The sequence below is a fragment of the Vitis riparia genome, chromosome 19 (assembly GCF_004353265.1).
Source record: "Vitis riparia cultivar Riparia Gloire de Montpellier isolate 1030 chromosome 19, EGFV_Vit.rip_1.0, whole genome shotgun sequence".
Classification (NCBI taxonomy): Eukaryota; Viridiplantae; Streptophyta; class Magnoliopsida; order Vitales; family Vitaceae; genus Vitis; species Vitis riparia.
Genome location: NC_048449.1, coordinates 2,767,010 through 2,794,856, shown reverse-complemented (window position 1 = coordinate 2,794,856; position 27,847 = coordinate 2,767,010). Strand labels below are relative to the sequence as shown.

Sequence of the window (27,847 nt, the reverse complement as noted above, 5' to 3'; positions counted from 1 at the left end):
TTAATTTTGCAAGGTTCTTCCATTGTTTCATGAGCGGTTCATCCGGTGAAAATAAGTTAACTTCAGAGTGCTAAAACATTCCATGGTTATGTCAACTGAGGTGGAAACTTTCACTGTGTTTCCAGTACATTAGAAGGTCTGTGGTTTTATGTTGAACCTAAGAGAGAATTCCAGTAACAAACTGTAATTTGTACATGTTAGATGGTAAAGGCCACACCTGAGGGGCGGAAAAAGGCCTCATGATTGACTGATATGGTTACAGCTATTGGGAGGAACCTAAAATCTGTCAGCTGTCATTACTAAAGGTTGAGCTTCCTGAAGCTTTCTTGCAAGATAAGGACCCCTTCTAACAGCTTCTTGCAACTGCAACAAGAAAAAGAACAGAAAAAAAAAAAATCCATCAGTCAAAAACTAGATAGTTCTAATGCTATATTTTCCTTCTATTTTTTGGGTGAGGATTGATGCTCACACATTACTTTAAGTTTAAGGTGCAGAGTTCCTTATGCATTAAGCATTTTGATGAAATGTAGCGTGTATTAGGTCCAATAATACATGTATGCTATGACGCTAGTCTAGATGCATCTGGGGTTGAGTTTTAGCATGATGACAAGTTGGCTGTGCATGGGAATTTGTATATTGAGGGATCTAATCACACCTTTTCAGCTATTCCAGTGAGAGCAGGATCACTGGTAAGTTTACTTGATGACATGAAGACCCAATGAATTGCCTTGCAACAATTGTATTTAGCTTCCATGCCTGAAAATTTTCATCAATCCCATTAAAAGAATAAAAGAATCCAACAAATTCAGTTGAAAGCTTCATGAAACAACAGAGGAGGAGATCATTTGTCTTGTGCTAATACAGAATGCAAATGACAGATGAAAGCAAACAATAAGACAAACATCACCAAAAAGAAGCGGGAAAGCTAAAAGCTAATTCAAAAGCATCACATTCCAATCTTCTTAGTGGGAGAGCTGAAAACTAATCAAAAGCATCACATTCCAGCGCCCCCCCCCCCCCCCCCCCCCCTCCAACACCACCACAAAAGAAGACACCAGTGGTTCACCCAGGGCCACAACAAAGAAATTCCAGTTTCTGTATGAAAACATTGCTGCAAGGCTCCAATATACAAATATCTTATTGGAAGACTGAATATTTTTATCCATCTCAAACACATGAATCAGAGTGCACCAATCATCAAACACTTGGTAGCATAAAATTTGAAAGAGAAAACATATTTGACATGGCCACTTTAGCCCATCTTTAATGGAGCATTGAAAATCAAAATTATCAAATATTAGCTAGTTTCGATAATGGTATTCTAGTTCTGAAATGTGGGTGTCATATGGAAGGAATTCATGAATTCCTTAATTAGAAATTGCCCCATTTCTATTACAATGATCGGTTGTTCAAGCAGCACTCATTTGAGATGCCATAACCCATTTTGTCTACTTCATATTTTTATTAATATATCACCATAGAAGGATGCCATAATATCCAAACAAGTAATAGTAATGCATGAGATGATGGCTGCGATAATGATGATGAATATAGCAACAAGAAGGCATACCTATTTTTGTGGTTTCAGAATGTGCACCAGTAATTATGTTTACTATTTCTTGTTTTGAGCAAATCTCCATCAGGCACCATGGCCGTGCCACCAGGCCAGTTATTACTCTATAACCCTGAAAAGATTCATATGGCACATTAAATTTTTTTTAGAAAAGATGACAGGAAACTATAAACACCAAGCACACACTAGACCTAATTAAATAGACTCATGCAGGTACAGCCACTTGGGTAGTTAGGCCAAAACCTTCTTGACTTCAACCTATATGGTGAACATGGAATTATCCATCTATATATATATATATATATATATATATATCATACACATGTTTATACATATATCACAAACAAATAATTCATTTCATAGAAAATCAATATGACAGTTCAAGAAGCAAGAGTTATGCTTCACAACCCAGCAGCATAAGCTCCAAAGGACTAGTCATGATTGATGAAATGGTGGCTTTAAGGGTGTCATTTTAACTGTGATTGGTTGAAAGAGGAAACCGCTTTTATACATTGGCTTTTTACAGTTCCATATCTTTGGCTCCACTAAACCTCCATTTGTTTCTAAGAAAGAATGAAGGATATAAAGGAAAATGCATTAAATGTTTAAGAAGGAAACCACTTTCATTTAACAATTTTCTTTTTCTTTCCTTTGTTCTTTCTGAGAATCAAATGGATCCCAACTAAACTGGAAATTTGTTACTCTTGTAAGATTCTCACCGCCAGACGAACTTCTGCATCCTGTTGAAGAACTGATAGAAAAAGACCCTGCCAAAATCACCACCATACTGGTAAAATTTCTGAACAATAAAAGGCAAAGGAAAAGAGAAGAATAGCAAGGAATAAACATTCATATTCAGCCAAAATGGTAGAATTAGCACTTAAAATGATATTAACACTAGCTGAATTTATGCCAAATAGGAAAAATAAAATAAAATACTTCAAGTGCAAGATGCAGGAACACCATCAGCACCCTAGGAAGCAAAATTTGGTGACTTGTCGCCTATAATTTTTTATTCATAAATTTGAATTAGAGGAGTGGTTTAAAAAAAAAAATTATTTGATTAAAATACAAGAAAACTGGAGTCACTGAACTAATGCAATGAAACAAGAAATGAGCATTAAAAGGAAAAATAAAAACTATTAACTGATGGAGTCAGCTTTGGACTCTTGGATGCTGATTCATAGATCAGGTGCTGGAGGCTTTCTTCTGCATCATTGTTCAGCATTATCTTGTTTTCTGATCTAGTTTCTCCAGATATGTTTCCAAGAGCATGCAATGCAGCCTGCAACATAATTTGTGAGCAGTATCAATCAGGATACATGTATTCCATATATATATATATATATATATATTAATTTCATTTTCATGAACCTGTACCTACAAAACATCAGTTTCAAAATTTTATATTTTAACACTCCTCTTGATGGGTACAAGTGTAGGCTTGAATTGCAAGATTTAAGTGTGGAATCAGTCAAAAAGACAAAAAGACAAAAAGGGAATAGAAAATGACGGGTTATTAGCAGAGCAGAATTTTCCCACCCCTTTATAAAAATATTAAAAGACATTACTCCAGGGGAACAAGAGAGGGCTCTATATGCTTATGATTTCATTGGATTTATAATGACTGTCGCTTATGGGTGATTTATATAGCCATTGTGTTTTTGTAGTGACATGTAGCAGGAAAAGAGATATTCTACTGTTTCCACCTGTCTATCAATTCTCACTTACCTTCTTATGTGACAGTTGGGAGCTGGGCCATTCTCCTAAAAACTGACACTTTTTTATTTTACTTTTTCATAGGTAACTTTTTTCCCCTTGTTGAGTATCAAACCTGGTACCTCCAAGTTATCCAACCAAGCCCTTTGCCACTTTAACCACACCTCAAGGACCACTATTTGACACAATTAGAACCAACTGCACTAAATAAATTATTAAACCTAATGGGAGTGTTGCATAAGGAACATGATTTAAGGGAACAATATTAGCAATGTAAAATTGTAAATTACAAGAGTCAGATATTAGTTTTTTCCATGACACTATGCCAGAAGCATTTTATTTAGAAATACAAACTAGAAATTTATAAGATAGACTCCCAGGACACTGTCACCACCAAACAAATGATCGATACCCTAAATACAAGATCGAATAAAAAATCCATCCTGTGAGAAATGTGTGGTACGATCTTGGGTTGTACTCTATTCTGGTTCCTCCACGAGATTTGCAATTTGTTTTGTTTACATTTCAAGTTATAGGCATACTATTTCCTTTTTGATGAGTGTTTTGTAAATTTTGGAAGGATTTCTCATCCTTTATCATAATTACCAAGTTTAATGCAATGGATTATCTTGTTTTTTATCCCAAAAAATAAAGCAAAAAAAAAGAAAAAGAAAAAGAAAAAGGGCACTATTTTATAAAAGCCAGCATAAACTATGCAGATAATAGATAGACAATAGTACCAATAAACAGCACTAGCTACTTTGAACCTAAAGCTAAGAAATATGTTTGAGAAATGAACATATTCAATTTGAATTCAAAATGAAAACATGAAAAAGGATAAAAAAAAAAAAAATAGAGAAAGTTCTCACACATAGGTCATTTAAGGGACCCACAAATTCTTCAATTCCATTAACTGCTTAGCATAGTTCAAAGTCACGGTATCAGTCATTAACTCGGGAGGTCCTGAGGCACATCGGTCTCGGTATCAGGTGATACGCAAAAAATTATAATTTAAGAGCTCAAAATAATTTTAAAAAATTATGAAAATTATTAAAAAATTAAATACAAATAAGTAGAGTAAAAAATTAATAAAATAAACTTCTATTATATTAAAATTATTCAAATTATAATAAAAGCATACTTTTGGGATGATTTATAATAATATTAAAAATCTCTAAAAATATTTTAATTTAATCACTTGATAATAAATATTTCTTATTGAAGATGAAAATAATAAAAAGTAAATTTTTTTTATAAAAAATTGTTTAAATTAAATATTTTGAATTTTTTTTTAAATATTTTCAATTATTAAAGAAATAAATATAATTTTTCTTATAAAATATATTCATTAATTTTAATTTTTATATCAATATTCATTTCCTATTTATTTGATATAAGTCTAATATTCATTATTCATTTTTTATCATTATAATTTTCATCAAATTATTTAAAACCCAAATCCCCACCAAATACTCATTATCTACTTAAAAAACAAATACATATTATTTAAAACCCAAATCCTCATCTCTGTTAGATACCCATAACTCCCATCCACCGGTCAAATACCTATCTCTCTCAAGATACCCATTTCTTCTCTAAACCCAAATAGCTTGAAAAACCAACACCAACCCTAGCAGGAGAGCCTATCACAGAGTAATGACCAGTGGATTGCTTTGAACTGATAGTTTTATTAATAAAAGTTTTGTTATATTGCATTTAACTTTAGGAAATGAAGCACGTGTGAATTTAAGATAAAATTAATTTCTCATATATACCACGTGCTGAGAAATAGCAACAACTGCCTCCCAATTTCTGAAAACAAAGAAGTTTGGAATTTTACAGAGACAACAAAGAGAAAAGGTTGGGTGTAAGAGCTAGGGCTTTTGCACTTCTCTCTACAATTCAAATTCATTGTTGAATATCTACCTGGTAGGAATCCTCTAATGGCTTCCCCATTCTCTTCATCGGTTCCGATCATTCTAAGTTTCACACTCTCTACATGTTTCTTATTCTCTATGTGAATCCATGCCTAGGGCTTCAATTTGACTTTCTCTATTTTGCTTCTCTCTCAAGATACCCATTTCTCCTCTAAACCCAAAGGATGAAGATGTAGGGCTTTAACTCTCTGTATTTTTCATTTTCGTAGGTTTTGATCCTCTCATCTTCTCCACCATTTCTACTCCACTATTACCTTTTTTTTCCATTACCAATTACCCAAATAGCTTAGTCTCAACATGATCTTGGAGTTGTATCAAAGTTTCCATGGGATTCACTTTGAGACTGTTCATTTATCTTCAATTCAACCACGTTTGTTCACAAACTGACAAAATATCCAACTCAGGTATCGGTCCGGTACTAGCCATGGCCAAGGCAGATACAACTTGGCCGAGTCGTACCGGTCTCGACCGAGATTTTGAACCCTGCTGCTTAGATATTGTTGTATGAAGTGGCCACATGCAGACTCCAATCTGCAGTTTCCTACCTGAGAGTCCAGAAGTAACCATCCAAGGAACCTAGGCCCCTAGCCTACTGAATCAAGCAATGGCAACATCCATTCCTACCTCCTTCCTATATAAATGACCAAAACCAGATGATGAAAATAATTTTTCTTTTGTATCTCTTGGCATTAATCTTCTTTATCACTTCACTTTACTCCTAGTCTTGCTAAAATTGCTTTCATATATTGTCTTTCCTGCTTATCTTAAAATCTTTTGTCCCAAGGAAGGTGCCCACAATTTTCTAACTCTATCTGTATTTTAAGCAACATGGAAAAATAAAAAATAAAAAACAAATGGGAAGATAATTTTAAAGGATCTGATGTAATAAAGATCCCTTGATATACTAATTATAAAAAATAAAAATAAAAATAAAAATAAAAAAGCTTTAAATATTTCTCTGTCTGCCTACTTTTAAACATGCTAAAACAAAATGAAATAAAATAAATAAATAAATAAAAATAAATAAATAAAAACCTGATAAGAATATAAAGATAAAACAACAGGATCTGATGTGCTTACCAGCTGTCTACCACGTCCTTGCCGATCAAAGGCAGCATCAATAACATGTCTAGCAGCAGGTGGTGAACTTAAAAGTAGCAATTCAGCTCCATGAATTGCTAAATACAGGAAAAAAAATGTAGAAATAAATTTGAGCTTTCAAAGATAGTAAGGAAAGGTTTAGGGAAGAACACAAGCTAGAAATGAAGACAACTGTTAGAATGATAAAAGCATCAAAACAACTACATAAGTAATGTGTAAGAATCAAACAATGTAAAACTAATCTAAAAACCTTAGATGCAGAATAGGTGCCATAATCTTTCTTTTTTTAATAAAATATAGATTATAGAAGAAAGAGTTGAGTGAGGGCCCATTCCACCCTCACTGGAGAGGGTTTGGCCATTGAGGTAGAGATCTGTTATTTTTGGAGGTTCTTCAACAGACAACAGCTTTGAGTTTCTCCAATATTTGCTTGGAGAAAATGCTGCAATTGTTATTTCAAGGGTGACCAAAAAGAAAAGAGGTCCATTTAAGGATGATGTATGGCTCTACCAAATTGTAGATATTGCAAGTGAGGAGGATTGCACTTTTAGTTAGGCTCCATGACTAACAAATCATGTAGTGGATGTTTCAGCCAAGCAAGGAGCAAGCAATTGGGTGTCTTTTGTAGGGGATTTTTAACCTCTAACTTGTGTACCGTCTTTCTAGCCTTTGATATTTTTGGCTTTCTTTTCAACTGTATGGTCGGTAGGAGGAGGACAAGATGCTCACTAAGAATGAGCACCCCCAAGGTTGATCATATAAAAATGTTAACTTCCAACAATTTATAATTCTCTCTTCTAATAAAAAGTGTAGTGCATGACTCATGTAAATACTGTTATAAGCATAGCAAATTATAAAGGACTTCAAGAAATGTACAACATGAAGTCTAAATAAAATTTTCCATATTCATATCATCAGTGTAGCAATACAATTTTATACCAACAAAACATCACATGTTTAACAACCTTCTCTGAATTTCAAAATTCTACAAAACAAATAATTGCCACGAGTGTCTCAGCTGTTTGAATCATTAGTTAACAGCAGTATTTAATTGTAACACGCAAATGTAGACAGGAGTTTTTCAAGATCTTTCAAAGGCTTTCATCTTTTCAGGCAATGTGAAACTTGGATTACTACTGAGCTCATAACTATATTCTTCACTTTATCCCTAAAATCCCCTCCTTCAACTACATTCTCAAATAGGTATGGACATTGGTCTTCTCTCAACCCCCTACTATGCAGGATTATTGGTGCATGATCTGATGCCAGTTGTACCAGGATGCATTGAGTAACATTCAGCAAAGCCCAACTCTCTATCTGCTGAAACCAAGTTCAGGTCTGGTAATTGATTGAATCTCTTCGCTATTTTTCCATGTGTAGCTGCTCACCCTTCTAATGGTGATCCATCAAGTTGAAATCACCAATACACGATAACTTTATTGAGAAATGAAAGCCTCTCAGAAACATTGTCTGTAGGCCAGGATGATTTTACCACCATGCATAAATTAACTCCTGCAGCTTTACAGATGCACATCACAGAACCCTCTGAAAAAGTCTTATCCCTCTTCAGAATGCTATACCTATGAAAACTACAAACTAGAACAGATTTCATAATTTTATGCATAAATTAACTCCTGCAACTCATAAGTGCAAATTACAAGCATCCTCTGAAAAAAAATTCTATTTCTCCTCAAAATGCTCCACCCATGGAAAGCCAAATACTAGAACAGATTTCAGATCTAAAATTGAATATTTATATTCTCAGGGCTGAGACTGTTGACCAACAAAAAAAACTCCTCAAATAGGACAGTGAAGACAAGACAACTTTAACCACATGACTCTCCTGTTAAGATTGGTAAGGAATTTCAAACCCAAGCGCCCCCCTCCCCTCTCTTCTTTCTCTCTGAGCATACTCTTAGTATTTGTTCTTAAATACCAAATAAACCTAAGTTATAGGTCTCTAATTAGGTTAGTACTTTACTGAGAAACCATCTTCCCCTTACACCTATTGGAATGAAGTTCAGTCACATGTAAACAGGTAGGAACGCTAATTTGGGAAAACAAACTATACATACATACATACATACATACCTACACACACACACACACACACACACACACACATATATATATATATCATCAAAGATACTAGTATTTAAATTATTGGTTTAACTAATGGCAGTAATTCCTAGTCTACTACAGTTAGTGGCATACTTACATGAACCTATTTGACCCAATGCTTCAAGTGCGGATTCACATTCATCTGCATCTTGACTTTCCAATGACCTGAGTCTTCCATCAATCAATGAAATAACAGTTTTAACACCTAAAATGCAGAAGCAAAGAATACAGTTAGAAACCACTACTGGAATTTATAATAACAATCTGATGTTTAGAAATAAGAAATCTCACAACTGATCCCCTAGTAATTGTAAATGTTTAATGCAACTAGTTTTCCATCTAATCACTAACATCTACACCAACTTGAAATGGAAAACGTTTTCATGCTGCATAAGTAACAGCAGGATCCTAACCAGGCACTTATATCTAACAACCCAACCATTTTTGCTTATTTAACAAATGCTTGTCTTACATCTTTGTGGAAATTAAGGTAAGTCCAGGATGAGGTTATAAAATCTGGACTGAACCAGCAAAAGAACCATCAAGCCCACTATTATGTTGAATGATATTAAAAAAATGGTCAAATATAAAGTATTAGTGCACTGTAGCAGTCTAGATGATATTGAAGAAATGGTGATCATGTTTAAAACATTATAAAAATTATTGGTGTTGTTCTGCATATTCAGCATTTGTTTGGGAGCTTTGCATTTGTTACATTCCTTGAGGTACTTGGGCAATTTAGTAGTCAAGTGTTTGTCTCTTACAGAATAGGAAACAAAGATTATAGATTCAAGTCACTAGAGATTCTTCAACAATCCATATTTGACACCGTAATATACAAAATAGCTAAATAAGGTTATAATGTATCGCCTACAGATTTGTCCACAAAACACAACTCAAGATCAAAGTAGCATCCCATCATGGAGGCTTCAACCAAAGACTTCATGCAACGAGTTCCAAAAGCTCAGGCACCGAAGTTGTCCAGAGTAACAGCTGAATTTGTAATATGAACAACCAACAGGCATCTTATAAAAACTGAAAAACTTCACACCATGCAAAAATTTTAACCTATGAAGCCATGGTCCATCAAGTAGTAGCTTGGTATCAATTGAACTGGTTAGACCCAAAACCACATCAAGTAGTAGGCATGGGTTAATAGCATAATCTTCAAATATTCCCCTCATTTTTGGGATCAAAGACAATATAATGCAATTTCAGTTTGGCCTCTGTTTCTAACATGTTTATAGGTGTGCCTGTTTGATTTTCATGGACAACAGAGTATTTTCATCATGTCTTCTAGAAATATTCTACACCATTCTCAAAATCCTTTCATTGCTTGTGCAAGCTTATTAGTGACACTGTGTGAGGCCACAATAGGCACATCAGCACTTATTCTAAGCCATTTGGAACAGAAACAGCACATATGGCAGAAATTAGAAGCATCAAGGAAGCTAAAAACAGATATCAGATTTCTGAGGCGACTCAATAGCCAGAATGTCATTAAGACAGAACATTTGCAACATGCCCATGCAACTTGGTGTTTGGCATGATAAATGGGCTCGGATACACTTGTCCTTGCATGCGTGCATGCATCAGTTGGTGGCCCAGTGCTTGGTGATTGATTATAGCGCCATAAGGGAGATGGATTCCAGTTATTTTAATAAGGGAGCACACTCAGCACAGGAGTTATTGTTTCAAGTTTGTCATGGTGGTCTGAGCATAGTGGTGAATGATTTATCATTAAAGTTAGCATGAAAACAAGCTGGGCAATGAAGGGTTCCGGTTCAGCATGAAAGCATCATAGAATGGCAGAAATAAAGCCATAGAAAAGCCAGTGCTCAAGTAGGGTTCATGGTTCTCTTTCCACAAGCTTTAGAACTTTGATTCTCCTCATGGATTATGGTGAGTTCAGTACTTTTGGCCCTGTGTTAGGCATCGCACAAACTCTCCAACCTCTAACAGAATCTAGGGGTGGATATGAGGTAATAAAGAAAATGCTGGACCACCGCCCAACAGACAATGCTGTGAAAAGGCTGCAACCCAGCACTTCAAACATAACCATAGAAATCCATGGAAACTCAGAGCAGACATTGTCATAAAAAGGCTGCAAGCAGTCACCACTGCACAGATAGTGTAATTAATCTATAATCACCAGGCTACAGAATATTTAGTACTTGGCAGAAAAAATGGAAACTAATGAAATTAGGGCTGCACTTCACATACAACAATTGAAATCTATGGAATTGAGGAGCAGACAATGTCATAAAAAGGCCGCATGCTGTCACCACTGCACAGATGCAGTTGCAATCTATAATCACCAGGCTACAGCATATTTAGTACTCAGCTGAAACAATGGAAGGTAACTAGTTTATGTCGTGTGTTTACAGATTCCTGAAAGTCTAGGGCTCCAGGTGAATAAAAACCAGATTGCCACTCCAACAAATAAAAACTTCAATGGCATCTAGAAATTCAGAAGTTGAGTATATAGGTCTTACAAGATTCATCAATGAACTTGAAAATATTCTCCTTGGAAAGAAGCCTGCCACTTATCATCATCGCTCTTGATCTTAAAATTGATTCCATGGATGTGTTGCTACAAATAGATAGAGAAAACTATATTTAAAAACATATGAAATATTAAAGACAAAATTATAATGAGTGCTTAATTTTCACCCCTTTTGTGATAGGAATTACCCGATTATAGAACTGAGTAGTTGAACAAGGGTGGTCCTCGGTAAGAACTCTGTACCATGTTGAATTTCTGCCAACTTCATCCATTGGATGGATGGGCCAAGAACAAATTATAGCATAACTTAGGTGATAAATTAAGAAAGACAGACAAGTAAAACAGATGACTAAGTTAAAAGTGGAAAATATTCAATTATAAAGTATCACCTATAAAGGAAGCAATATTGTTTAAATGTTATATAATAAATAAAAGAACTAACAGAGTCCATGACTTCCACTTGTCTCTGCATAAAATTTGTGGTTACTACCATAGGATGGAAACTGATTCAAAGATTAGGGACTAAATATCTCACTATTATTGAAGTGCACAACGCCTTTCATCTTTGTACTGAGAGAGGAAAACACATTATTTATTTTGGTAATGCTGGTCCTAAGTTGTTTCCTTCGTACAGAAACAAAAGGAGGCCTTATTTAAGGGGTTCAAGGTGGAGGGTCCAGGGATTGGGGGGGTAGATATTTCTCACCTTCTGTTTGTTGATGACACATTACTTTTCTGTGAAGCAGATTGGAGCTATCACTATAAGAGGGAGCCTTTTGTGCTTTGAGGCAGTTTCAGGTCTGAAATCATCTAGGAAAAGGGTGTGCTTATCCTAGTAGGGAGAGTGGATGACATTGAGGGGTCGGCTAATAGTTGGGTTGCAAAGTGCGTAGCCTTCTAACTAGGTATTTTTTGGGGCTGAACTTGGGTGCACCTTTTCAATCTGCTTCAATTTCAGAATTGGTTGAAGAAAGGTCTAAAAGAAGGTTGGCTTCCCGGAAATAACAATATTTGACTAAGGTGGGAGACTTGTTCTGCCGAAGAGCATGCTAACCAATCTACCGATTTATTTCTTATCAGCATTGTAATCCCAAAGAGGGTGAAGACCAAATTAGAACAGATCATAAAAGAATTTCCCTTAGGGAGGAAGCCTTACAGGAGAAGAAAAAAAAAAGATTCATTTTGTAAAGTGGGTTAATCATTTGTTCTATGAAGACAATGGGGGGATTGGGCATCACCGCATCAGGGGTCTTGGTCCTCTCAACGAGGCCCGACATTAGAGGTTAGCATAAAACAATGTTTTAAAAGGCTAAATACAGTCTTGAGGAGTTCAGCTGAAGTGAGGCGAAGCATAAGCCTTAAGGTAGAACAATGTGTAAGCCTCAACTTAAATATATATATATAATAAAGAAAAGAAAAAATATTAAAAAAATACTAATAGGATCACATGAAAGTTAAATAATAAGAAAACCATACAATTCGTAATAATCAAATTAATTATTGTCATTAATAATTTCCAATTTGGTTCCTCTTTTCTAAAATCTAACTCTCTCTCATGGCTTCATTAAATAATCTTCAACACTACTATCACTATCTTTGGTAGGAACCTTCAAGGAATCATAATCATATCCTCTAATTACACTATTATACTCCCAATAAGTATTAATGTTCATCTATTCTTCTTCTTTATCTATCAACTATGATGATCTTTTTTCTTTATCTATGAATAACAAGATCATGATTATATATGAACTCGGCCACTTACACTATTATCCTCCCAATTAGTATTAATGTTCATCTATTCTTCTCCTTCTTCTTCTATCAACTATGATGATCTTTTTTCTTTATCTATCAATAACAAGATCATGATTATATATGAACTCAACCACTACAGTGGCCAACAACTCCCTTATTTCTTTTTCTAAATCTCCTTTTTACATCTCCATTTAAAGGGTAAATCAATAGCCAAACCCTTAATTTGTAAAAGGTCAAACCCTAGTGTTTGACTTAAAGCAAAACTTATAAATTTATGCCAAAAACCCACAAAAGCATAACTCATTAAAACAATTGAATATGGAGGCTTAAACCTCTAATAAATATATACAAAATGACCGCAAAGGCCCTAAACCCATTAAAATCCTTTCAATATTTGAAGCTTAAGTCTCAATAGCCTCAAGGCTATAACCTCAAGGTTGTAAGCCTCAATAGAGTAAGGATGTAAGTGTTAACAAGGTGAGGCTTAAGTCTTGATTACCCTACACTAAGGCTATAGCCTCAAAGCTAATTTGCATACTCTCACCTTGAGGTTACCCTATATTGAGGTTATTGCCTTAAAGCTTAATTTGCATAGCCTACCACCATGGACTTTTAAAGCACTTACTCAAGAGTGATATAGTTACTAGAGAAAGATGATTGTGGGGAAGTATAGGGAATTGGAGAGGGTTGGTGCTTTAGAGAGGGTAGAGAAACTTATGGTTCTAGCTAGTGGAAAGCCATTTAATTTTTCTTAAGAACAAGGGTTGCTATTAGTAATGGACATAGAGTCAAGTCTTGGCATGATTCTGAAGGATCTCTAAAGGATCGGTTCCTAGGACTATTCAATTTTTGACAGAGTTAAAGAGCGGTAAGTCTCTTGTCAAAGCCCTTTATTCTGTTTTGGAGCTTGGAAACCCTCTAACCAAAGGTTGAAACACTCTTTTGTTTGCAACTTTTGGTCTTGGACTAAAATGTTCATAGATGATGGTCCTTTGTCTTTAATAAGCTTTGTTGATTGGTCAGGTGGGTTCTTATTGAGGGTGGGTGTTGTTTTTTGTAGCCCTTATTTGCTTTCGGTTGAGTCTTTAGGCAACCATTGCATACTTCCCAAGGATGAAAATATCGGTAATCATGGATATATCGGTACTTCGATTTTACGGATATATCGGATATATCGGAGATATATCGGCGAATATTCTAGAAAAAAATATTGGTAGACTTAAAATTGTTAAAAACTCATAGAAATGTAACGAAAACATCATAATAATATAATTAGAAGTATAATTGACATTTTAAAGTTGTTTTATTGAAAATTTTGATATATATATATATATATATGATATAATTTGTGATATTAGATGTAATTATATCATGCCGATCTATAAGAAATGTTAATTTTGTAATTGTTTTCATTATAAAGTCACATAAAATATTTCATTTCATTAAATATCAATAATTTGTACACATTAAATTCATTAAATAAACATATTTCATATTCAAAATATACTAGTTCATGTTAATTAAATTAATTAAATAATTTAGCATGTTAATTAAATTAATTAAATAATTTAGTTAAGTTAACTAGTTTAATTTAATTTTAAATGTGAAAATAAATCACAAATAATCATCTAAAATAAACATATCAATTTATAATTAGATAATCAAATTAACCTAAGTTAATTCAATAAAAATATAAAAATTAATTACAATTGAATATAAAAATAGCATTAAATCATCCATATTGCAAACATACTAAGTAATTGAAAATACATGAATTAATTACAATTGCAAACAAAATTAATTACAATTTAAAACAAATATACCTTAAAATGATTAAATAATTGAGCAACCTTAATAAAAATTGGAGTAATGAGAGAGCAAATGAAGAATGAAAGCAAAAATGGATGAAATAGATGACATTTGGGCCAAAATAGCCATTGGAACATTAATTTACCGTTGAAAATCAATTTTGGCCGTTGGATAAAAAACTGGGAGCAATCTGGCTGTTGGATCGCCATATTACCATTGGAATCACATCTAGGCCGTCGGATCAACACGAGCGTGATCTGGGCCGTCAGATCACGTTGCATGAAGGAGGGGAAATATCGCCAAAAAATTAGCGATATATTGCTGATATATCACCGATATTTTGCCACCAGAGGCGATTTTTTCAAAAAGTCTCCGATATATCTCCCTAAACCGATATATCGCCGATATTTTGGCGATATTTACGTAAATATCTCCTCTCCGATTTTTCTCCACGAAATATCATGTCGACCCCTCCCGATACACGATATATTGGCGATATATCGCCGATATATCTCGATATTTTCCTCCTTGATACTTCCTATGTACTTTAGGGGACTCTATTAGTGTTTCCTTCTATTTATATATGCACTATCGCTTTATTTATATAAATCAAGAGGCTTGGGCTTCAAATTATTAGAACATTGTTTGTTGGAAGTTTAGGTTTATGAGAAATTTTCAAGATCAAGAGCTGTCTTAGGTGTAGTCCTTTCAATTGTTTTTGAGCTCCTTTTCTATTCATAGAGGCCTAGAAGACAAATATTTTTTATTTTTTTTTATTTTTGATAAGTAAAATGGTATTGTGTTAAGGAAAAAAAAATACACGATGTATACATATTAAAAAACCAAACCAATAGGGGCGAATACACAAAAAACAACCACACCCTACGGGGAGCCTAATCCACTCACAAAATCTATCAAAGAAGTAACGTTATCCCCCATGTGCACTCTAATCCAATCCCAAAAAAGATACAAAAAGAAACTTTTAATTGTTTGATCTAAGCTTTCCCTATCCTCAAAAGTTTTCCTATTTCTTTCCCTCCAAATGAACTAAAAATTTGCATAGAGGAACAACTTTCCAAGCCTTTTTCCTTTTTTGGCTAACCAAGAAGCCACTCCAACTTAAGAGCACCTCTCTCACAGAAGAGTGCATCACCCACTGTACATGAAATAGAGCAAAAACCAGCTGCCACAATATGCTCACTTTCGGACAGTGCAAAAGAATATGATCTCCCATTTCCTCTTCAGCTTTGCACACATAGCATCTGTTTGGCATCCTCCATCCCCTTCTTCTGAGCTCGTCCCAAGTCAATATCTTAGCCCAAGTTGCCCCCAAAGCAAAAAAGCTAGCTCTTACAAGGACCCAAGAGTTCCACTCTGTACTGTGCAGGGAAAGGCTCTGCTCTCCTACTTGCTTGAGAGAAATAGAAGGACTGAACCAAAAAATCTCCATTCTTAGTCCCCAACCAAAGCATGACATCATTAGTACCCAAAACAATGGAGTAGTCATGCAACCTCCCAAAAAAGGCATCAACATCCTCCAACTAAGATCCTTTGATTATTCCCTAGTTTCAAGTGAATTACAATATTTGAAACTCTAAGGAGCCTTCCAAGGTTGGTTTTTTTGCATGAGAAGCAACACGGGAGAAGATTTTGACTATTGACCAACTAATGAGAAGAGGATGAAGTTCTTTGCATTGGTACTACCTCTGCAAGGAAGATCTAGAAGCTGCTGATTACATTCTCATTTACTACAAATGGCCATCTGGTTTATGATTAATGGTATTTTCTTTGTTTGGTTATCATGGGTTATTCCTCAATCAGTCAGAGATGTTTTGCTTATTTGGTGAGGTGCCTTTGTTGGAGCCAAGTGCAATGAGGTTTGGGCTGTTCTCGATCACTTCGGGTGAGCATAATTGGCCAACAATTTCTGGTGTGCAGTGGTCTTGTTTGGTGGTGAAAGATGTGTTTCTAAAGACATTGTTCCTTTGCACATATAGGAGATCTTGTCTGCCTGCTTTGTCTTTGTTAGATCTTGTTGATGGCATAGGGATAGGCTACCTGGTCAGTGTTGTGGTTTTGGTTCTTTCTTGTTGGTTCACACACTATCTATATATTTCATGTGCACATGGATTGTGCCTACTTTTGTTGGGCACTTATATCAATACATTTATTCTATTTCTTCCTCTCAAACAAAATATATATATAGGGATAGGCTACCTGGTCAGTGTTGTGGTTTTGGTTCTTTCTTGTTGGTTCATGCACTATCTATATATTTCATGTGCACATGGATTGTGCCTACTTCTTTTGTTAGGCGCTTATATTAATACAAAATTATATATATGCCAACGAAATTCAGAATTAAGATAAATGATTTTTTTTAGTCAACAATACTATACACAGGAATCAATAAATGTAAAATATGTGATAATTAGATGAGAAAGGGAGAGAGATCACAGAATCATATGAAATATTGGTAGGTTGTCCTACCTCATATAATAGCTCCAAAACACTTAAAGTTACAAGGGTATCATCTGTGTTGCAGACTTCTGCCTCCAGTAAGTTAAGTAGATCAGAGTTGTGAATTAGTGACGCTACAGAGCTGGAGACAGAGAATAGCTTCACCACCAAAGCTAAAACCCGAACTCGTCCCTGTAACATTTGCATAAGGTAAGGCAAGAGCACAAATAGATAACACCTAATCTCAGTTCATGTATGGTAAGCATGACCATGCATATACAGCTCATTAATAAGAAATTAAGACTAACACTTGGATGCATTGGATTTTAAGCAGGACCATCCTCCATGATAGCATTGTTTGGGGGAAAGAACTTCTCATTGAAGCAACCAAGACTACCAAGTAAAGGATGTCAAAGCCAAAAGAATACAAATTAAACAAGATGATAACTTAGATTTCTGACAAATAAACTTGACACAATGTCTCCACCATCAAACATCCTTCATTGTTTTAAAATGGAGTTTATTGTTTTATTCTGAGGATATTCCCCGTTTTACATATTTAGTTATATCTCCAATTTGAATAAAGCATAAAAGAAATAAAGGAAGAAAATATATGAAGTAATATTATTTAGTTGATGCCAAAATTGGCTTGCCACATCACATCTGGAAAAACATAAAATAGAAAATTATTCTGTTTCTCTTCTTCTGCTAAAATATGTTAAAATATGAAATTAAAAGAAGAATAGAACAGCTTGTAATCCTGGATTTTTTTTTATTATTATTAGTAAAGAAGAGTATAAATATTAAAAAGAGGCACCAAAATAGCGACCCATGATATACAAGATAAACACACCCACCCCCACACAGCTCAAACAAAAAATAGCTGCCAAAATGGAGGTAAAAAAACATCCCCACCCTCAATGAGAGCCCAACCAATCAATGAAAACCAATTAGCGTCAAAGGACCATCCGTTATAAACATCTTAGTTTCCGACCAAAGAAAGCAAACAAAAGATCCTTTTAGCCTTTGGATGGAAAGCACATCGTCTTCGAAAGCAATTCTATTCCTTACCTTCCAAACTGTCCAAAAAATGCATAAGAGGCCTACACTCTAAACTTTCTTACACTTTTTACCCACAAAGGAACCATTCCAACCCAAAAGTGTCACACTAACTGAAGAAGGGAGCACCCAAGATGCCCCAAAAAGAGTCAAGAACATCTCCTATAAAGCCCTTGTCTTTACACAATGGAGAAGGTAGTCCTGGATCTATGTGTCCATGCCTGATTTGCTGGTGCTTTCTTGCTTGACATTTCTGTACAAGTTTCTGTCTTCAAATGAAGCAACCAATCAGGGAGAAGCTTATTTCATAAATCTTCTGCAGTATATCCCTCCAAACCAACTTTCAGTTGGGAAATAGTTTTCATCCCAAGAAAACATAGTTTATCAATGCGCAGCTTATCCCTCTAAATCAACTCTCTATTTAAACCCACAGGAAAAGCATGGCTTAGTGAAACAAGCTTATCAATGTGCCTTGCCATGCAATTCATGTCAACAGATCAGTGGGCTTCCCCAGACTGTATCAAGACTGTATCAGGTCCTGTATTATCACGCAGCCCACCCTACAAGCATGTAATCTCCAACAAATCTCCTGGATCCGTTGCATTATCTATCTCAAGCCCTTGGGCTTTCAGACTCTAACAAGTCCCTTAGGCTTTCAGCATCCTCACCAACCAACCTTTGGCTCTCAAGCAGCCAAGCTTGCACCTTCCAGCGACTGTATCAGGCCTCTGAAAAATCATGCCTTCCTACACGATTTTTGGGCCCCACAGCTACAAGTTTCTCAAAAACCTGAAACTTCAGGGCATGGATTGCTTCATTATATTATGAAGTGACCTCTAGTTTTAGTATATTACATTCACAACACCTTATTGGCATAAGTTTCTGAGACTAGGCCCATAGTTTTTGGACAATAATATTATAAATAATATCAAAGACAATAATACATGCTACAAATACTGATTTTTGCTACAACAGCCACTTCTGGGCATGGCTTAGAGGCTATCCTATCCCTCCTTTCTAATGATTACTCAACATTACATTGACCATAACTTAAAACATCTTATGTTCTCAACTAAGCCCAACTCCATTAAGCAAAATTCTTATCTATTCAATGGTTGATAAAACCTGTCTAACAAGGTTACTGGAAATTTGTTCCTCCACGTGCAATTTTACATGGCAAAGAAAGTGAAAAATAGCCACAATATTGTTATGCAAAAAATGCAACCTAACAACATTACTGCAACAATGCGTAGGAGAAAACAATATGGATACTTTGCACTGCCAAAAACCTATTAATCAAATTGCATGGTATCAACAGCCATACCAGTGATGAACATCGGGCAGCCAAATTTCTGAGATGTGTAGCTTCGTTGTCATTAGCTGGAAAGATGATTTCCTACATAAATTTTGCACAAAAAAATGGTGGCCATGATTTCAGTAGACTAAGCTAATTTATGTTTACTACAGTGAGAGGATTCCACCACCGAATTCCTTACCATGCCTTCAAAAGAACCAGCCAAACTCTTAATTGCATCCATTGATGCAGTTGCAACTTGTTCATTGCTAGAGAACACAAAGAAGAAATGCAATCAAGAATATAAACAGGAAACAGCCCTCAAAATTTTTATTAAAAAAAATGAAAAGATACATAAAAACATGACCTCAAAAGTGCTCTTAGTCGTAATCTTAACTTCTAAGCATGTGTTTCTTACAAGCAACCGGCAAGAACAAAATGAAATGACTAGTTTTTGAGGAATCATTGATCCTATACCCCAAAAAATAGACGAATCAACCTCCCAGACTTGGCAATAAAATTATGCAATGAGCATTCACCACATAAGGAGTGTCTCAAGACCAGAATGAGTGCTCTGATCTAGCATGATGTAGCTGGAATCTACTTAATTATTTCCTACTATGGTGAAAGCCATCTATCTGGCTGACTCCATAGATTTCATAATTTCCCTCATTAAGCAAAGATGCAAATGAAAGAACATCATATCAAGCATATATATACATACAATAGCAGAAAGGACAAATGTAGAAACTGCAGACTAATAATTTCAACACTTACCCATTAATGAGGCAATCAAGCAAAAGTGGATATATATCATGTTCAACAATTAGCTGTGCAGCAGGAATAGTATTCTCACCAAAGTTTTCAAGTAGGCAAGAAACCTGCACTCCATATTTATGGCATTAGAATGAATTAGTCAGTAACATTTATTTGCATCCATTATCAAGTAATAGAAAAAGATTACATTTGTTACTGTATGAGTACCAACTGAGTTTAAAAATGATGCCAAATTCAGTAAGTCTGTCAATAATCAAGTTATCAATGTTCATCACAGTGTCAAGTTTTGGCTTATAGGGAAGTGAGATCCAATAGATAGATTAAATTGCATAAAGTAAAACAATAATTGCTTTCTAGCTCAAATTTCAGGAAATAATTCATTATCTAATTATTTTTGTAAAGAAATTGACAGTTCCTTCGTATTAGTTATCTATTTTTCCTTCATATTAGTTATCAATTTTTCTTTCATATTAGTTATGAATTTTTCCTTCGTATTAGTTATCAATTTTTCTGGATATTTTCTAGTGATACTTTTGTCACTTGTGTGCAGGTATGTTTGCATAAAGCCCCCCACCACGATTTATAAGCACTCCTCCAATCCCTATCTGTCTTGGATTCCCTCAATGAGCACCTATCAAATTTAACCTCACAAAACCTATAGAAAGCACTCTCCAAACAGAATGTGCAAACACATTGATTTTCTTGTCTAAGAAATCATGACAAAAATTGAAATTCCAAACCTACATAGAAGAGGAAAAGTCTAATATAGATGAGATAGGAGACCCTCTAGTTCTTGCAACCCTGAAAAGATTCAGAAATTGAAAACAAAGAGGCTAATGTCCCACCAAATATCTCCGCCAAAAAGAATTTTTTTGCCATCACCCACTGGAATAACTACTAAAAAGAGAAAAAATCAAAGAAAATTTGTGCAATAGCATTCCAATGGCAATGATGTGAATGCTTAACAAAATATTTGAAAGCCTTAGTTTATATGTTAAGGCATGATTGCTCATTTTTCTTCTTATTTTCTAACCAATTTTCTGCCTTGGTATGGACACTTCTACACATGTCGCAACTTTTTTCTTTATTTTTCTATTGTGAACTCCAACTTTCCTCCTTCATTGTGGCATAGCAGGAAGTTTATAGCAGCTAGCTTTTGCGATTTTTGCAGTCACTTGAGTGCTGCCAAGGTTAGTTTGAGAGACTTTATTGGGGTAGCATTAGAGTTTTCTGGGGAAGAAAATAAATGAAGTTTAGAGAATGATCCCTCTATGTTTGTTTTGGACTATTTGGCAAGAGCAAAATCATAGATTGTTTGGGTGTTGATGTTTCCTCTTTGTTTTATTTTATTGATCACATAGGTCCCATTATAATTATTGTTATTGTTGTTGTTCCATGATAGCCTTTTAGAGGGCTGCACCACCTTTTTCTGATTGGCACTTATCAATATGCACTCTGTTTGCTTTTTAAAAAATGAAAAAAAGAAAAAAGTAGCCTTCTTCCTCCTTTACCAAAGCATCACAAAGCCTAAGTTGGTTGCCGTCTGGAATTCCATCAACCTATTTTTTAGAACCACAACAACTGAATTTCTTTAAACCATACATTCTTCCAGCTATTTTCATTCATAAACTGTAGAGCCATCCTTCCGATTAAGTGACTCTGAACATCATTATTCCAAAATTTAAGCACTGTTCTTCATTACAATTATAGCATTTAGATGGGAAATTCAATACCAGCACAGCATGAACAGCCAAAGAAGCAGACTGGCGATACAATGAGAAGGCAGAAATGAAGATAGAAGACAATAAACAATAAACAAAATCAGACTTCATTTCATTGGGAATCAAGCAGAAAACCAATGAAATCATATGTTTTTTAATTTTAAGCATTAAACAAAAACATACACTACTCCATCAAATACAAAGAGCAAATTATTTGACACAAACTCCATGACTACAAAAAAGAAAAAGCACGAATTTCAGAAAGTTTAAAGAAAGAAATGAAATATGCTTAAGTTATAAGTACATACTGTTTTACAAGCTAAACATCTGACCACTTGAGAATCTGCCCTGAGACCAACTTGTACAAAAGGCTGAAGAATAAAACATATGGGCAATTATACTGCTTAATTATCTAGTTTCAAGATATTTCAGTACACACTGCATCAGTTCATGATGAATCAAACAATTTCTGTTTATAAATATCTTGATATGGCTATATAAAATCAAAGCATGAGGGAAGTCAAACAGCTTAACAATCCAGATCCATGAGAAAACATTACATGTGTGTGCTAACACCTACCCACTCACTCATGCACACAAAAGCACATGCCCATGCACGCACTGCTTCATTTTGTGAAGAAGCAAACAGCTTCTGATTTGAAATTCATATTGTAATTGCTGGGGAAAAAAAAGGGGTTTAAATTCTTAAAAGCGTCAACTATGATCCAATACCAATGGGCTGCTGTCTGACATATTTTACTACTTAACGCTGAAAGAGTACACTTTTTGTGATAAGTATCGATTTGCAGCTTAAATTCACAAAGCAACATGCTAAATTGTATGTATGCTGCAGGTTATTACCTGCTCATGTTGTCATTTCATGTAATACAAAAGAGTTTGTACATTCGTTATCAGAAATTCAGCATCCCTAACAACCCGAGTCCCAACCCCACAAACCCAAACCAACCCGCATCTGGCCCCCCCACCCCCAAAGGAAAAGATCTTTCTTCCCCACATATACATTTATAAAAAGGTAGAGTACATTAATTTAATGCACTTTCCAAGTTTTCCAGTCTACTATATTCCTGCTTTCACTTTCCTTGCATGGAACAGATCCAGCCAACTTTCTTTGGTGTGAGTTACAAAGGAAGAAAAAACTTCATTTGCTTGATTGGGAGGTATTGTGCTTATCCATCTGCATAATGATGGGAAGCTGAAGAAGTTGAACATATCTCTTCTAGGAAAATTGTGAAATGGGTTTTCCCAGAAAGTGTAAAGGAGGTCTTAGCTAGCTGGAGGGGCTCGTTTGTGGGAAAGAAAAGGAAAAAGATTTGGGACACCATTCCGTTGTGTATTTTTTGGACGGTGTGGAAAGAGAGGAATAGATTAGCTTTTAGGGGAGGTGTGTTGAATGTGCAGAAGTTAAAGAATTTTTTTGTTTGTAATCTTTGGAGTTGGGCCAAATTGTATGTAGGTGAGGAGGCGTTCTCCCTTATAGGTTTCCTGGAGTGGATAGCCTCCAATTAAAGGGAGGTGATTCTTTTGTTTTTGTTGTTGTTTTTTGAGGCCTTAGCTGCCTTGTATACTCCCTGTATACCTTGTGGCTTTGTGCCTTTTGAATGAATATCCTTTACTTATCAAAAAAAAAAATTGTCATTATGGATTGTATCAAAAAGGAATAGCTTGTCGAGGAGGATGGTTGGAGTAAATATAGGATAGAGAGAAGGAATTGGTGTTCAATCCTGGTAAGGGGTAATCTTGGGAAAGGTCTATGGTAGAGTATTAGGATTGTGTGGGAGGAGTTCTCATAGTTCATTAATTGTTCTTTGGACTAAGAGTGAAATTCTGGCAGGTATGGTATTGCTTCTTCAAAACAAGATTCTTGGATCTCTTAGCTACTTTAACAGATAGAGCACCTTCGGTAGATAACTATTGCAGACAGCTAGAGGGTAATACACATTAGAACTGGAGGTTTATGAGGGAGTTTCAAGATAAGTTATTAAGGATTTGTGGGCTTTTATAGAAGTTAGCCATGATGTGCAAGCTAATGGGTTGGAGGGGATGGTTTGAGATGGGGCTCTGATGAAGGAAAGTTATCGATAAAGTCTTTCTTCAATATGTTATTGACTAGCATTTGGGATTTGGAGATCTTCTGTCCTCACAAGAGTGGCCTTCATATGACAACATTTAGGGAATAAATTTTGACTATTGACCATCACAAGTTTTAGAGGAAGGAGCATGCTCAATTGGTTTGGCATGTGCAAAATGAGAGAGAAAGCAGCAAACCATCTTCTGATTTGTTGCCCAGTTATGCAGGAGTGGTGGGCACAGGTTTTAGCTCTGCTTTGGAGAAACTGGGAGAAACTGGGTGTTGTGAGCAAAATGAAAGAGTCACTTATAAGTTGGCATGGGAGCTGCATCAAAAGAAATAGGAGATTGAGAAACTATATTGGTGCCTAAGCAAGAAGCAAAATATCAGAACCTTTGAGGGGACCAAGTCATTGAAAAAAAAAAATCTCTTCAAGACTGCATCAGGATCTTTGCATGTTTGGACCAAGGATGGTACATCAGTAGTTTGGATTGAACAAGGGTTCAAATATTTTTGTCCTTACTTCTGTTTCTGTCAACCTTTTATCTTGTATTTCTATGAGCATGATATGCATATACGTCCTGTGTGCATGGGTTTCCCCTTTAGCCCTTTGCTACAAAATACTTTACATCAAAAGAAGTGATGGGATTCACAGATAATAACTATACAAAAATGCACCATGAAACATCATGTATTTGAATTACAGAGTTGTTGGTGTTATGTGTTCCAAATAAATAGATCATCTAAAGGACTAGGTTTACGCTCATCATATTGCAAAAAACTGTCTATAAGGAATAGTAGCAAATATAAACTCATATGGAATCAACTATAGAAGAAGCATGTAGAAAACTAGATAATTTCTGTGACAACCAGTATTTGACAATTGAAAGATGTTAAATGTTAGTCAATGCCAATACTCTCACTCTCTATTGTAACACAACATTCAGTGTTGTTGAAAAAGTGTATCACATTACAAAAAGGAACACGATCATCTTAACTATGAAAGTTTACATACCATATATTGTGGAATGAGAGAGGCTCCATGTTTTGTGCAAAATATCCTCTCAAGACAAGCAACTAGAGTACTTTCCACACCAGGCACATCTGCTTTGGTTTGTAAAACACTAGAAAGGAAGAGAAGTAAAATCAGAACCACATCCTACTCTAGGTGAAGATGCTTCAAGTTCCAAAAACAATGTCAAAATGAAATCTAACATAGAGAACTAAAATAAAAAAGCAACACAATTTAATTGTGTCACACAAACAAAAGGGGAAAAAGGTGAAATTTAACATAGGGAACTAAAAATTTTAAATAAAAATAAATATAATAAAAATAAAATCAAAACATAATCAGATAAATAAAAAGGAAAAATGCAGTATTAACAGTTAAATATTTACAACCTCACTTCAGAAATGAAGTAGGTTACTTCTCTGAAAGGGTAATAAATTTACTCCAAACATTCTCAAAGAAATCTAGTATCAGGACCAAGATAGAAAATCTGCAATGCAATAAGTCATTAACTGCATTAACAAAAGTGTTGAGTTCTTAACTTTAATGGAACCTATCAAAAATGCAGTAATGAAACATACAAAATTATAATAGAGACATAACAGTATATTTTCTTATTACAAAAGAAAAAATTTGAGTTACACTAAAGGATTTAAACTCTAGTAAAGAACAAAACATTTGAACACAAAAAAATAAATAAATGAGTTATTCAAATAATAACAGGACATACATGTCTTGAGTATGGGAATACACAAATAATACAAAAATACACTCAATGGAGTGTCAAATCATCATCCCTACTTACTTTCCCTGTTCCCTAATATGTTCTTGGAACTAGAATGCTTTTAGTTTTTCTTTAGGTTCTATTTGGATTTTACAAAGAACCAGGGAAAGGGGAATGCTGAAAATTATTTCTTATAAAAAAGGAAGAAAATTATGTTGCTCAGATTCAGGTGCAGGAGTTGGATCCTTTACACCCTCAAATTTTAAGATACTGGAACACAGAAGAAAAGGATATATGGGGATGGGTACTTGGATCAGCAAAATAAAATAGACAAATAGGAAAAGAAAAAGAAAGAAATGAAAAGCCACTTAGGCTCCATTTGATTAGAAAAAAGTTCAAGGAAAGTAAAAATACCGTGTTTCTCATGGGAATTGAAGTTTCTAACATATAACTAGACCGGATTACCCATGCACTGTCCAAGGAAAACTCTACTTTCTTGTTATTTAGATCCACGCAACACATTGCTCCGTACAAAGGACCTATGGAAAACTCTACTTTCTTGTAATTCAAATTCAAGGAAATGCATCGCTCCACAGAAAGGACCTTCCTACACTTTTTTAATAGTACACTGAACCTTAATTTCCTATGCATAAAATAAATAGTAAATCATGTCCTGGTAAATTTTAGTGTTGGAAGCATAAGTTTTCATTCCCACCCCAACAAAACAGAGACTTATAGATTGAAAGCATCTAAGAGTGATTACATATGAGCTATTTTACATGGAAATGTCAAAATGATCAAAATACCTGCCTCAGTCACATTGTAGACAATGAGATTCCACTGATTTACAGAAACAATCTAAAAAATTTATTGAAGTAAAGTTTGCTCATATGCAAACACTACATTAAACCAAGACACAGCTTGAAGTAACCCCAAATAACTACAGCATCTCTTTTGACATGTATCTAATTCATATGCAACTGGAATATGAATACAAAACAATTTCTGCAGCCCACCCATTTCATCTATGGTTCTTCATATATAATGTCCATACCAAACCCTCAAAGCATGTTTCTAAATGCCTTGTAACTTAAATCATTACTATAATCCGATCAATAGAATACCTAGATGCATTTTTAAAATCCAAATTCACACTTACTAAGAAATCCATTAACATTGGCTTCAGAAAGCGACAGACAATACAAGAAATCCAGCACTTCTCCGAGTTTAACCAAAATTTATAAATTCAACCAAGTCAGTAATAAACATTTTTCAAAAATTGTTCAAACCTCAACCAACTGAACAAAACATGAAACATTCTAATTCTTCAGCAATCTGATCGTTGAATGAATTCAGAAAATCTAAATAGAATTTCAAAAATATTCAGAAAACTGAACATCAAAAGAGTAAACAAACTGCTGTGTTGAGAATGAAATATAGAAAATTAAAAAATTCTATCAATTTCCCCGAGGTTTCCGAGCAAGCAAACACGGCGCTTACTTGATGATGACTGGAAGAGGGAATCTGTGCAGGAAGGCCTTCGCTGAAGCGTCACTGTGAACTCCTGATAAATAAATATTAAAAATTAATGTAAAATTATTATTAAAAAAAAAAAAAAAGTGAAAGGAAAATGAAGAATGCTGCAATACCGGGATGGTGACCGAAATCGGAGGCAGCTTGGAGAAGCAGGGTGGGATCATCCAAGGTGTACTCCTCCTCCATTGTTTTCCTTGGCTTGCTGTCGAAGTTTCCTCAGACCGACTAGAAGAGGGACGGCTTGTGCAGGTGTCACTCTTTAGCTTTGTTTTGGTGAGAAGGAAATTGTAGGCTGCATCTTGGAAATGGACCAGGTCATTCGGGTGGGGCCCGATTCGACCCGTACTAATGGAGCTACTTTGAAAAGATCCGGTCGTGGTTCGGTTTGAGATTTTTTTTTTTTAAATTAAATATCAACAATATAATTGCTTTTGAAATATAACTTATATGTTTTTAAAAATTGTAAATATAATTTCAATTCATCAAATATAAGGATAATGTTTTTTTAAATATTTTAATGGGAGAAAAATGAGAAATTATATTGATATTTTTAAAAATTATAAAATTAGTTAAAATTAAATAATTTTTATTTTATTTTTAATATATTCACATTTAAATATTATACATATTTCATTTAATAAAATTTAAAAAATTAATACT

General features: G+C 34.8%; 1 protein-coding gene across 2 annotated transcripts; it reads right to left on the bottom strand.

Annotated features, from left to right (window-relative positions):
* On the bottom strand, positions 1–27,441 carry LOC117909188. Of its 2 annotated transcripts, XM_034823106.1 has the most exons (17): positions 27,301–27,441; positions 27,152–27,215; positions 24,934–25,042; positions 22,138–22,200; positions 20,109–20,212; positions 19,534–19,600; positions 19,362–19,433; positions 17,009–17,170; positions 11,146–11,219; positions 10,947–11,044; positions 8,549–8,656; positions 6,310–6,407; positions 2,721–2,858; positions 2,293–2,340; positions 1,571–1,685; positions 656–756; positions 1–363 (listed from the first exon to the last, which is right to left on the bottom strand). In XM_034823106.1, exons 1-17 carry the CDS (start codon positions 27,371–27,373, stop codon positions 277–279), a joined length of 1,581 nt encoding a protein of 526 aa, XP_034678997.1. In that variant the 5' UTR covers positions 27,374–27,441; the 3' UTR covers positions 1–276. The 2 variants fall into 2 exon arrangements, with proteins under 2 accessions (XP_034678997.1, XP_034678998.1); XM_034823107.1 differs by lacking the exon at positions 22,138–22,200.
* Between the last annotated feature and the right edge of the window lie 406 nt (positions 27,442–27,847).